Source organism: Myotis lucifugus, unplaced genomic scaffold, assembly GCF_000147115.1.
Source record: "Myotis lucifugus unplaced genomic scaffold, Myoluc2.0 scaffold_25, whole genome shotgun sequence".
NCBI lineage: Eukaryota > Metazoa > Chordata > Mammalia > Chiroptera > Vespertilionidae > Myotis > Myotis lucifugus.
Window position 1 is genome coordinate 9,391,274 of NW_005871073.1, and position 12,727 is coordinate 9,404,000.

General features: G+C 36.6%; 1 protein-coding gene across 1 annotated transcript in view; it reads right to left on the reverse strand.

The window, feature by feature from the left end:
• TTLL7 (tubulin tyrosine ligase like 7) overlaps positions 1–12,727 on the reverse strand; it is a 94,570-nt gene that overhangs the window by 21,804 nt on the left and 60,039 nt on the right. The window contains exon 18 of the mRNA XM_023751784.1: positions 10,374–10,534. Coding sequence (XP_023607552.1) covers positions 10,374–10,534 — 161 coding nt within the window. The remainder of the gene's footprint in view (positions 1–10,373; positions 10,535–12,727) is intronic.

Genomic DNA, 12,727 nt, shown 5'->3' on the forward strand with positions numbered 1-12,727 from the left:
ACATCAAAATAAAAAGCTTCTGCACAGCAAAAGAAACCATCAACAAAACAACAAGAAAACCCACCTCGTGGGAAAACATATTTGCCAACGTCATATCTGATAAGGGCTTAATCTCCAAAATTTATAGGGAACTCATACAACTTAACAAAAAGAAGATAAACAATCCAATCAAAAAATGGGCAAAGGATCTAAATAGACACCTTTCAAAAGAGGACATTCAGAAAGCCAAGAGACATATGAAAACATGCTCAAAGTCACTAATCATCCGAGAGATGCAAATCAAAACAACAATGAGGTACCATCTCACACCTGTCAGAATGGCCATCATCAACAATTCAACAAACGACAAGTGCTGGAGAGGATGTGGAGAAAAAGGAACACTTGTGCACTGCTGGTGGGAATGCAGACTGGTGCAGCCACTATGGAAGGCAGTATGGAGGTTCCTCAAAAAATTGGAAATGGAACTCCCATTTGACCCTGTGATCCCACTTCTAGGGATATATCCCAAGAAACCAGAAACACCAATCAGAAAGGATATATGCACCCAGATGTTCATAGCAGCACAATTCAACATAGCTAAGATCTGGAAACAGCCTAAGTGCCCATCAGTAGATGAATGGATTAGAAAACTGTGGTACATCTACACGATGGAATACTATGCTGCTGTTAAAAAGAAGGAACTCTTACCATTTGCAACAGCATGGATGGAACTGGAGAGCATTATGCTAAGTGAAACAAGCCAGTCAATGAAGGAAAAATACCACATGATCGCACTCTTTCATGGATAATTAAGACCATTACAAACTTTCGAACAATAATAAATACAGTGGCAGAGCTGCCTCAAACTGTTTGATGGACTGCAGTGGGAAAGCCAGGGAGGGTTGGGGGACAGGAGGGAGGGGAGTAAGAGATCAACCGAAGGACTTGTATGCATCCATATAACCATAACTAATGGACATAAGACACTGGGGGGTAAGGGAGGGCAGGGGCTTGTCAAGGGTGGGGGGGGGGGGAAAGGACACTTATGTAATACCCTTTGTAATACTTTTAGCGAAAAATAAAAAAAAAAAAGTTAGAGTTTATTACCAAAATAGTTCAGGGAAAAGAAGCTCTAGCAGCAAAGAACCACCACTTTATGAGCATCTTTGGTGTCTGGCATTGGATATTATGTCATGGACTTAAAGCTATCAACTCCAATATCAGTAGCAGACTGTCTCACTGCCTTCCATGGTGGAGAGTAGCTTGGATTCATATGTGGCATTCCAAACAATAGATCAACAAACAAACAAAAATTCCAATTATGAATTCACATTGAGAGAACTTTTAAGGGGCCATAAAGTACAGTTCCAATGTCTCACTTAAATCTCTGTGGAAATAATGTATAGCTATGATTATTCTCAGATTGCAGAGCACCTTATGCATTCTCCATGTTGGTGAATGGCAGTTGAGGATAATTATGGTGGTGAGAATAAGTCTGTAAATGCTATAAATAATTCAGTAGTAGATGACTAGAATATTTAAATGGAGGACATTCAGAGATTATTTCAAACTACAATAGTTAAGGTTTTACAAAGGAAGTACATATAGTCTGAGTGTTTACATAGGGTTTAAATTATGTAGGAACTGGAGAAACAGAGTTATTAGAAAGCATCCCAGTCAGATACTCAATGATACCAACAGCTCAAAAGAAGAAAAGGACACATTTTAAGATATTTGAAAAATAGTGAGTTTGTTTTTCTAGAACAGAGTTCAAGTAGGAGAGTAACGAGAGAGAACACTGGAGAAATAAGAAAGAAGCAGCATATTAGAGAGTCTTGAACCTCTAGAGAAGAAGTCTAGACTTTAATGATAAATGAGGGAAATCACTACAGATTTTAAGAAATGACCCTGAGAGCAAGATGGATAAAAGAGACAAAACATTGGAGAGAAAAAAATGCCTAGAAATTTATTAATTCCACCTTCTACCAAAAAGGCTCTTCTTCTCTGAAATCCTTTATCTCTTTCTGTTTTCTAATAATTACTTTTGTATACCTCTTATTTTGTCTATTACAGACAGCAGAGATTACTGGTTAAGAGCATGAACTCTGGGGCCAGGCTCCCTGAGTTTGAATCCCAGTGTACTAGGTCCTTATCAACTAACTGTGACTCAGTTTCCTTGTTTATAAAATAGATAATCAGAGAACTGCTTCAAGTTATGAGGATTTAATCACTCAATACATGTAAAGTGTTTAGAACAGTGCCTGGCACGTAGTAAGTTGTATGGTGTGAGCTATTACCATTTTTTAAAAGTTTCTTGAGGACCAAATCCATGTTAGATTCAACTTTGTATCTCCAAAAGTATTTAACACAGTAGTAAGTACTTGATAATTGTTAAGAACAATGAAAAACAATCTAGAGTAGCGGTAGTGGGAATGTGACAGAAAAACTAATAGGATTTAGCAGATGATTGAATAAAGACAGTGAAGGAAAAGGAAGATGCAGGAGTTCCTGAGATATTTCACCTGTACTATTGGGAGCATACGATAGAATTAAGAGAGGTCCAAAAGGGAAGTCATTTATTAATAAAAGAGTGATATGAAATGTTTGGCTTTAGATATCATCACAAGGCTAAAATGATAATGAGTCATAACAAATATGGCAGGACTGAAATTCTGAAGAGGAGTAGAAATAGAGCCATGATTTTCGAAGTTTGCTACATAGAGGCAACAGTAGAAGAACCTTACATATATTGAGATTTTCATTAAGACTACTTCTCTTCCCTGAATCCTGGATCCAGATTAATTAGGTGGTGTTGTCATATTAATCATCTCAAATAAGTCAGTTTAACTGTTATAAATTATAGTTGAATACTAAAAATTACAAGTAATAAAAATTCCTATTTTAAGAGATTATTAAAGAAATTCAGAGAGAAAAGATGGCTGCTGACGGGAAGGCAGACTGCAAGATAGTGTGTGAGTGAGAGAACGAAAGGAGAGTGTGTGGACGTACCAAGAGCGTAAATTTGTGGGTGAGCTATAGCTATACTCCCAGGGGACTGTTGGAGGCTGCTGGATCGGACTCCCCTAACCGGGCAGCCTCCACTGCTGCTGAAATCTCTCCCGGAGCAGCTGGCTCTGCCCCGGAGACCGCGCCATCTTGAGTGGCTGTTATCGGAAGCGTATACATCGAGGGACCCTGCAACCACGGCACCCAGGGACCAGCTATGAATCCAGGAACACCGGATCTCAAGCAGTGAATATGTGGACTCAGACAAGCCCTGCTCCTCCTCACAGAAAGGTCAGATTTCGCTTAGATAAAGGTGTGGTTTGTAAGCCAGGTTGGAGAGAGGAACACGCAGGGGAAGTCTGCACCCCACAAAGTCCGAGGCCGTTGTGGCCAGCATGATCCGCGAGTGTGGAAGGGATCCGTAGGGCTGCTGGCAAAAGGGAACTATAAAAATCAGCCCATAGCTGGACTGGGTGCAAAAAGGCAGCCTCAGATTTTGCCAGTGTGCTGGCTGCTTACTGCCAGAGGAGAGAGGATGTGCGGAAGAGACATTGGAAGAATTGTGCGAAAAGCTGGACAGTGGAGGTTGCGAGCTCTCGCACTTACTCTGGCTTTTTTTTTTTTTCTCTTTAAATCCTTGTTTTTGATTACTAAACCCAATACATAGGATCACCCAATTGGGGACTCTCACAGAGACTGCAGGGGAAAGTTGTTTTTGTGGAACCTAGGAATCAGAGTGGAGAGTTACGATCAAGGAACCAGCTCTGGGGTAGTCCATTCTCCCAAACCAGTATTAAGTGCAATAAGGAAAACAAAAACTAAATACTGGTTAGAGAGGACTTATAGTCTCAGAGGTCAATCCAGAAACACTGCCACCCAGAGGCTGAATCACAAATTGAGTCTTCTGTAAACACAAATAAAGGCAGTCTGGGAAACAAAGAAATACTGCCTGCTTTAAAATCAGGACTGTGGTTTATAACACAGAGGAGCAGTGTATTTCAGGGAACTTCAATACTCTCCTGAATACCTGACAGGACAAAGGTGTGCCAAACAGAAGAGTAGAGGAAGCGAATGACCTTCACTACTCTGCACATTTTTATTTTTTTCACCTTTTACTTAAGAAACTAATTTTTTTCTTTCTTTTTTTCCTCACTTGATTTTACCGTTTTAATTATTACATTTTTATTTTTAATCAGTATTATTACTACTACTATTTTACCTTTTTTTTAAAGTGTCATTTTATTTTCTCTTTATTTTATTTTGGGATTAGTGTTCTACATTCTATTTTCATCTTTCCTTTAGCATCATTTTACTCTATCTCAACTTTACCTTTATGCCAACACTCTCTTCCTCACTTTTCCCCTTTTGTTGTCCTATTTCTCTTACCCTATTCCTGCTTTAGATTTTCCCTATTCCTTCTTTTTACCCCCTGTTAAAATTTCACCCTACTTATATATCTAATTTCCAATCCCCTGCTCTAAGTCCATACACACCTCTCTTCTCTTTCTTCACTATCCAATTCTTTCTCTCTCTGTCGTTTTGTTGTTGTTTGCTTGATTGTTGATTATATTGTTTTTTTTTATGCTTGTTTGTAAGACTGTTTCACTTTTTCTTTTTGTTTTTTTTTTGTTTTGTTTTTGGTTATTTTTTACTTCTGTTTTCCCTTGCCTCACTTGATATTAGTTGTTGTTTATAGTTTGCATTCAACTCTAGGTATCTGTTGCTGGCATTTGTTGGGATTAGTGGCTGTTCTATTGGAGTTTTCTCCCCATATAAGTAGTTTTTCCCTTCTTCTATTTCATTCTCTTTCTTTCCTCCCTTACTTTTTTTTCCTTTTCCCAATTTCATTTTTGCACTTCTTTTTTTTCTTTTTTCTTTTTCTCTTCTTCTTTCTTTCTTATCCCCTAATTCTTTTTTCTCTGGTGGTCACCTTTATTTGGGGTTATTAGTATCGTGAATATATTTGTGTTCAGTGCCTTGTGCATTGTGCCTTGTTGTGTTGTATTTTGTGCCTTTAAATAAATGCAGTAGAGAGAGAAAAACCTAACCAGACACCCAGGGAAGACAGATCATGGGGAGACAAAGAAACAGCCCACATATGAAAAAAAAAAACAGGCATCACCAGAAAAGGAAGTAAATGAAATGGAGGCAAGCAACCTGTCAGAGAAATAATTCATAGAAATGGTCATAAGGTGGATGAAAAGAATGGAAGACAAATTCAACAATATGTATAAGAACCAAGAGGAAATGAAGAAGAACCAAGAAGAAATGAAAAATGACATCACTGCTATAAAGAACTCAATAGAAAGCATCAAGAGTAGAATAGAAGAAGCAGAGGACTGTATCAGTGAGCTAGAAGACAAGGTAGGAAAAAATATCCAAGCAGAGCAGCTTCTAGAAAAAAAAATTAAAAAGCAGGAGGAGAGCCTAAGAGAACTTAGGGACAACACAAAAGGAAACAACACCCACATAATAGGGGTGCCATAAGGAGAGGAAACTGAGCAATGAATAGAAAACCTGTTTGAAGAAATAATGACAGAAAACTTCCCTGATATAGGGAAGAAAAAACTCACACAAATCCAAGAAGCTCACAGAGTCCCAAACAAAATGAACCCCAAAAGACCGACGTCAAGGCACATTATAATTAAATTGGCAAACACCAACGACAAAGTAAGTGTCTTAAAAGCGGCCAGAGAGAGACAGAAAGTTACCTACAAAGGATCCCCCATCAGACTAGTGACTGATTTCTCAACAGAAACACATCAGGCCAGAAGGGAAGGGAATGAAATATACAAAGTCATACAAAGCAAGGGTCTGAATCCAAGAATACTGTACCCAACAAGGCTATCAATAAAAAATGAGGGTGAAATCAGGAGCTTCACAGACAAAAAAGGACTAAGGGAGTTTATTACCACCAAACCAGCAATGCAAGAAATGCTAAAGGGTCTGCTGTAAAAAGAAAAAAGAGGAAACGAAGAAGGAACACAGGGGTAAAGAATAAAAATGGTGACAAACAAATACCTTTCAATAATAACTTTAAATGTAAATGGATTAAATTCCCCAATCAAATGACATAGGGTAACTGAGTGGATAAGAAAATATGACCCATATATCTGCTGTCTACAGGAAACCCACCTCAGAAAAAAAAAAAAAAACGCATACAGACTGATGGTTAAGGGATGGAAAACGGTTTTTCAGACAAATGGAAATGAAAAAAAAAGCTGGGGTAGCAATACTTATATCTGAAAAATTAGATCTCAAAGTGAAGGACATAAAAAGAGATAAGGAAGGCCACTTCTTAATACTAAATGGAGCAATCCAACAAGAAGAAATAACTCCGGTAAACATATATGCACCCAATACAGGAGCACCCAAATACAAAAAAAAAAAAACTTCTGGAGGATATCAAGGGAGAGACTGACAGCAATAAAATAATAGTAGGAGACTTTAATACCCCACTATCACCATTGGACAAATCCTCTAAACAAAAAATCAGCAAAGAAACATCAATCCTAAATGACTCACTAGATCCGATGGAATTAATTGATATTTTCAGAACACTTTACCCCAAAGCCACAGAATATACATTCTTCTCAAGTGCACATAGGTCATTCTCAAAGATAGACCATATATTGGGTCACAGGCAAAGTCTCTTCAAATTCAAGAAGATAGAAATCATATCAAGCACCTTTTCAGGTCACAATGGCATACAACTGGAAATCAACTACAATAAAAACAATCCAAAAAAAATCAAATACACGGAGACTAAATAGCATGCTATTGAACAAAGACTAGGTTACCAGAGAGATCAAAGAAGAAGTAAAAACCATCATGGCAACAAACGACAGTGAAAACAGAACAATCCAAAACCTAAGGGACACAGCGAAAGCAGTCTTGAGAGGGAAGTTCACAGCACTACAAGCCTACTGCAAAAAACAAGACACAATGGTAATAAATTACCTAACCCTACAACTCAAAGAGTTAGAAAGAGAGCAACAAGAAAAGCCCAGTGTAAGCAGAAGCAAGGAAATAATAAAGATCAGAGCTGAGATAAACAACATAGAGACAAAAAAAAAACCAATACAAAATATCAACAAAACAAAGAGCTGGTTCTTTGAAAGGATAAACAAGATTGACGAACCTCTAGCCAAGCTGACCAAGAAGAAAAGAGAGAGGACCCAAATGAACAAAATCAGAAATGAAAAAGGAGAAATAACAACAGACCCCACAGAAATACAAAGGATTGTTAGAAAATACTATAAACAACTCTATTTCAACAAACCTGGAGGAAATGGACATATTCCTAGAAAAATACAACCTTCCAAAATTCAATCAGGAAGAATCTAAAAGTCTCAATAAGCCAATAACTATGGAAGAAAATGAAGCAGTAATAAAAAAGCTTCCAGCAAACAAGAGCCCGGGGCCAGATGGCTTCACAAGGGAGTTTTACCAAACATTCAAGGAAGAACTAAAATCTATCCTCCTCAGACTATTCCAAAAAAAATTCAAGAGGAAGAAACACTTCCAAGCTCATTCTATGAAGCCAGCATCTCCCTAATACCAAAACCAGATAAAGACAACACAATGAAAGAGAATTACAGGCCAATATCCACCATGAACATAGATGCCAAAATCCTCAACAAAATCCTAGCAAATTGGGTCCAGAAGTACATCAGAAAGATCATACACCATGACCAAGTAGGATTTATCCCAGGGATGCAAGGATGGTACAATATCTGCAAATCAATAAACGTGATACATCACATAAACAAATTGAGAGATAAAAACCACATAGTCATATCAATTGATGCAGAAAAAGCATTTGACAAAATCCAACACCCATTTTTGATAAAAACTCTCAGCAAGGTGGGAATAGAAGGATCATACTTCAACATAATAAAAGGTATCTATGACAAACCCACAGCCAACATCATACTCAATGGGCAAAAACTGAAACCATTTCCCCTAAGAACAGGAACAAGATAGGGATGCCCACTCTCACCACTCCTGTTCGACATAGTATTGGAAGTATTAGCCATTGCGATTCGACAAGAAGAATAAGTAATAAAAGGCATCCAAATTGGAAAAGAAGCAGTAAAACTGTCCTTATTTGCAGATTACATGATATTGTACATAAAAAACCCTAAAGACTCCATCAAAAAACGATAAGACTTGATAATGAATTTGGCAATGTAGCAGAATACAAAATTAATGCCAAGAAATCTATGGCATTTCTATACACCAATAGTGAACTTTCAGAAAGAGAGACTAAAAAAGCAATCCCATTTATCATCATACCAAAAAAATTAAGATACCTAGGAATAAACTTAACTAAAGAGGTAAAAGACCTCTACTCAGAAAACTACAGGACTTTGAAAAAAAGAGATAGAGGAAGACATAAACAGAAGGAAAAACATACCATGTTCATGGATTTATAAGAATCAACATCATTAAAATGTCCATGCTACCCAAAGTAATCTATAAATTCAACACACTCCCCATTAAAATACCAACAGCATATTTCACAGACCTAGAACGAACTCTCCCAAAATTCATCTGGAATAAAAAAAGACCCCAAATAGCTGCAGTGATCCTGAGAAAGAAGAACAAAGTAGGTGGGATCTCTATACCAGATATGAAGCTGTATTACAAAGCCACTGTTCTCAAAACTTCCTGGAACTGGCACAAGAACAGACATATAGATCAATGGAATAGAATAGAGAACCCAGAAATTGACCCGAAACAATATGCTCAATTAATATTTGACAAAGGAGGCAAGAACATACAATGGAGTCAAGACAGTCTCTTCAATAAATGGTGTTGGGAAAATTGGACAGATACATGCAAAAAAATGAAACTAGACCACCAATTTACACCATACACAAAAATAAACTCAAAAAGGATAAAGGACTTAAATGTAAGATGGGAACACATAAAAATACTAGAGGAATCCAAAGGCAACAAAATCTCAGACATATGCCGAACCAATTTCTTCACCGATACAGCTCCCAGGGCATTGGAAACTAAAGAGAAAATAAACAAATGAGACTACATCAAAATAAAAAGCTTCTCACAGCAAAAGAAACCCTCAACAAAACAACAAGAAAGCCAATGTTATCACCGATAAGGGTTTAATCTCCAACATTTATAAGAAACTCATACAACTTAAAAAAGGGGAAGATATACAATCCAATCAAAAAATGGGCAAAGGACCTAAATAGACACTTTTCAAAAGAGGACATTCAGAAAGCCAAGAGACATATGAAAACATGCTCAAAGTCACTAATCATCTGAGAGATGCAAATCAAAACAACAATGCAGTACCATCTCATACCTGTCAGAATGGCTATCATCAACAAATCAACAAACGACAAGTACTGGAGAGGATGCGGAGAAAAGGGAACACTCGTGCACTGCTGGTGGGAATGCAGACTGGTGAAGCCACTATGGAAGACAGTATGAAGTTTCCTCAAAAAATTAAAAATGGAACTCCCATTTGACCCAGTGATCCCATTGCTAGGAATATATCCCACGAAACCAGAAACACCAATCAGAAAGGATATATGCACCCCTATGTTCATAGCAGCACAATTTACAATAGCTAAGTTTGGAAACAGCCTAAGTGCCCATCAGTAGATGAATAGATTAGAAAACTGTGGTACATTTACACAATGGAATACTATGCTGCTGTAAAACAGAAGAAATTCTTACCATTTGCAACACCATGGATGGAACTGGAGAGTATAATGCTAAGTGAAATAAGCTAGTCAATGAAAGAAAAATACCACATGACCTCACTCATTTATGGATAATAAAGACCATTATAAACTGATGAACAAAAATAGATACAGAGGCAGAACAGCATCGAACAGACTGTCAAACTACAACGGGAAGACCTGGGAGGGTTGGGACGTGGCGGGGGTAAGAGATCAACCAAAGGACTTGTATGCATGCATATAAACATAACCAATGGGCACAATACACTGGGGGTTAGGGGTGACCGGGGGAAGGTCAAGTGGGGAAAAAAAGCAGACATATGTACTACTCTTTGTAATATTTTAAGCAATAAAACAAACAACAAACAAAAAAAGAAATTCAATCTTTTCCCAGCTAGTATGGCTCAGTGGTTGAGTGTCAACCTATGGACCAAGAGTTCATAATTTGATTCCTAGTCAAGGCATATGTCTAGGTTGTGAACACAATCCCCAGTAGAAAGCATGCAATAGGCAGCCAATCAATGATTCTCTCTCATCATTGATGTTTCGATCTCTCTCTCCTTCAGTAAAAATATATTTTAAAAAAAGAAATTCAATTTTTTTATTGAGCTACTTTTATACCTAACCGTAAAGTATTTTAAATGACAACAATAAAAATAACTTAAAACTTACCCTGAATCACAGAAACAGTTCCATAGTCCTTGGCCATGACTCCAGAGTAAGCGATTAAAAACCCGGTTAAAAATCCGATATAAATGTAGTTCATCGACATCAGTCACCTTCCAGATGCGTGGAAGAATTGTGCGAATATTTGTTTTTACAATGTCCAAAACCTATTGGGGGAAAAAAACACAAAATATTGCAAAATCTTGTGTATTTGTGTGTGTCTCAAAGTCAAAGATAAAAATTTATTTATTTATTTTAATTTTATTTAGAAAATAAACGTAATATGGAAAAATGCTTTCAACATATGGAAGCTTGTGAAATATTTAATTTAATGATTACACACACAATCACTCATAACTGAACAAAAGCACAGGTTAAAAAGTCCACAATTTTTTTTAAAAAGACCAAAATAAATAAATAAATAAAACGTCCACAAATACATCAATGCATTCATGAAATTTCAGTATATGACACAGATGGCAAGCCAGACCACTGTAGTTAAGAAGATTAAATTTAATCCAACAAGAGGACATAACCCTTGTAAACATTTATACACCCAACATAGAAACACATAACTATGTAAAACAAATCTTGATGGACATAAAGGGAGAGATTGAAAGTAATACAGTCACAGTAAGCAATTACAACATGCCATTGACATCAATGAATAGATCTTCCAGACAGAAAATCAACAAGGAATTAGTGGCCTTAAATGACACACTTGATCAGATAGATTTAATTGATATCTTCAGAGCCTTTCACCCAAAAGCAGCAGATATACATTCTTTTCAAATGCACATGGAACATTTTCTAGGATAGACTACATATTAGGACACAAAAACAGGTCTCAATAAATTTAAGAAGATTGAAATCATATCAAGCATCGTCTCTAACCATAATGGTATGAAACTAGAAATCAATCACAAGAAAAAAATCTGAAGAAACACAATACATGGAGGCTAAACAACATGTTAGTAAACAATGAATAGGTTAACAATAATATCAAGGGGAAAATCAAAAGATACCATGAAACAAATACAAATGAGAACACAACAACCCAAAATCTATGTGATACAGTGAAAGTGGTCCTAAGAGGGAAATTCATAGCATTATAGGCCTATCTCAATAAACAAGAAAAATCTTAAATAAATTATCTAACTTTTCACTGAGAGGAACTTGAAAATAACAACAAAGCTCAAAGTGAGAAGAAGGAAGGAAATAATAAAGATCAGAGCAGAAATAAACAAAATAAAGTCTAAAAAACAATACAAAAGATTAGTGAAATCAAGATCTGGTTCTTTGAAAAGATAAACAAGATTCGCAAACCTTTAACCAGACTCATCAAGAAAAAAAGAGAGAGGACCCAAATAAATAAAATCAGAAATAAAAGGGGAGAAGTAACAACGGACACCAAAGAAATGCAAAGGTTTGTAAGAAAATATTATCACAATTATATGACAACAAATTGGACAGTCTGGACCAAATAAATAAATTCCTAGAAACCTACAATCTTCCAAAACTGACTCAGGAGGAATCAGAGAATCTGGACAGAGGACAGACAGATTACAACAGTGAAATCAAAGCAGTAATTAAAAAGCTCCCAACAAACAAAAGTCCTTGACTGGATGGCTTCACTAGTTAATTTTACCAAACATTCAAAGAAGAACTAACACCTATTCTTTTCAAACTATTTCAAAGAAATCCAAGGGGAGGGAAGACTCCCAAGCTCCTTTTATGAGGCCAGCATTGGCCTAATTCCAAAACCAGACAAAGACACTACAAAGAAAGAAAATTATAGGCTAATATCCCTGATAAAGATAGATGCTAAAATCCTCAACAAAATATTAGCAAAGTAGATCCAGCAATATATCAAAAAGAACATACATCATAATCAAGTGGGATTTATTCCAGGGATGCAAGGTTGGTACAATATTCACAAGTCAATAAACGTGATACACCACATAAACAAATTGAAAGATAAAAACCACATGATCATATCAATAGATGAAGGGAAAGCATATGATAAAATTCAGCACACTTTTATGATAAAAACTCTCAGCAAAGTGGGAATAGAGGGAACATACCTCAATGTAATCAAGGCGGTACATGACACCTCACAGTCAACATCACACTCACTGGGCAAAAACTAAAAGTGTTTTCCATAAGATCAGGAACAAGACAGGGATGCTCACTTTTACCACTTTTATTCAATTTAGTACTAGTAGACCTAGCCATAGCAATCAGACAAGAAGAAGAAATAAAAGGCATCCAAGTTGGAAAAGAAGTAAAACTGTCATTATTTGCAGATGACATAATACAGAATATAGAGAACACTAAAGATTTCACCAAAAAAATTACTA